The 938-nt window shown below is 45.5% G+C and overlaps 1 protein-coding gene across 4 annotated transcripts in view; it reads right to left on the bottom strand.

The window, feature by feature from the left end:
- Nucleotides 1–583, bottom strand: part of LOC107086924 (RNA-binding protein with multiple splicing-like) — a 61105-nt gene extending 60522 nt beyond the window's left edge. For all 4 annotated transcript variants that reach the window (XM_015378209.1, XM_015378210.1, XM_015378211.1 and 1 more), the window contains exon 1: nucleotides 165–583. In XM_015378209.1, the coding sequence (XP_015233695.1) occupies nucleotides 165–227 (63 nt within the window). In that variant the 5' untranslated portion in view covers nucleotides 228–583. The remainder of the gene's footprint in view (nucleotides 1–164) is intronic.
- Nucleotides 584–938: the final 355 nt, after the last annotated feature.

Raw genomic sequence — 938 nt, 5'->3', positions numbered from 1 at the left:
AGCTTTGACAGTGAAGCATGCAGGAGGTGTGATAAAACTTCAACAAAAGAAGTAAAGCAGCGCAGGATTTCAGATTAAAAGCTTTTAAAAGTGGAGCGCGTGCTTGAACCTGTTAAAATCAGCAACACCTGAGCGTCCAGGTAGATTGATCTGCAAATACATACCTCTTCTTCATGGTTGCTGAACTCACTCTGCTCGTTTTCCTTCTCTATTTTGTTGTTATTCATTATGAGTCAGTATCTTTACTTTTTTTTTTCCCTTCACTCGAAAGCTGCTCCTCTTTTTCTTTCGTTTTGTCCTTTTTTTTTCTTATTATTCCTCCACAAATTAAATTAAAAGCCCTCCGACTTGGACCCGAGTCTCTTCCCTTTAGTTCGGCGACATTAATGGTTTATCTTTAAATGAAATCAAAGGAGTAAATAAAGGGGGTCAGCTGTGTTGGTGTCTCCGCTGTCGAATACTCCTCTCAGCAATCCCTCGAAGGCTCCTCTTGTTGCTGTCCCCCCCCTAAAATGAAATACGGTTTAATGTTGAGCGAAACGCGCCGAAGGCAAACTTCTCTCCTCATCCCACCGTCCGCCCCTCTGAAGGAAGGAGGTGAGGAAGAGAGAGAGGGAGGAAGGAAGGGAGGGAGGGGTCTCAGGGTGGGGTGGGAGGATGCGCCGCAGAAGCGTTTATGGAGATTTATTAACCGCTGGAAGAGCTGCGGGATCAAATGCGATCCTGTTACCTTTTGGAGCAGCTGGATGTTATTTTAGTGCCTGAAACATTCCTGAAATACTCTCCTAATGCGCTGGCTTATGTGTTGATTCATTTATTTATTTTATCCGACTGCCTGTTAAAAGTTGGCATGGGCGGTTCTAGTGAGGGGCCAATGGGGGACCATGCAATCGGTAAGGAGAGTCTGCAGTTGCTTAAGGGCCCAGGCAGTCACTGAC

Source organism: Cyprinodon variegatus, unplaced genomic scaffold, assembly GCF_000732505.1.
Source record: "Cyprinodon variegatus isolate N-32 unplaced genomic scaffold, C_variegatus-1.0 Scaffold166, whole genome shotgun sequence".
In the NCBI taxonomy this organism is placed as follows: domain Eukaryota; kingdom Metazoa; phylum Chordata; class Actinopteri; order Cyprinodontiformes; family Cyprinodontidae; genus Cyprinodon; species Cyprinodon variegatus.
Note: the sequence above shows the minus strand (reverse complement) of the source record. Positions and strands in the feature narration are given on the sequence as shown.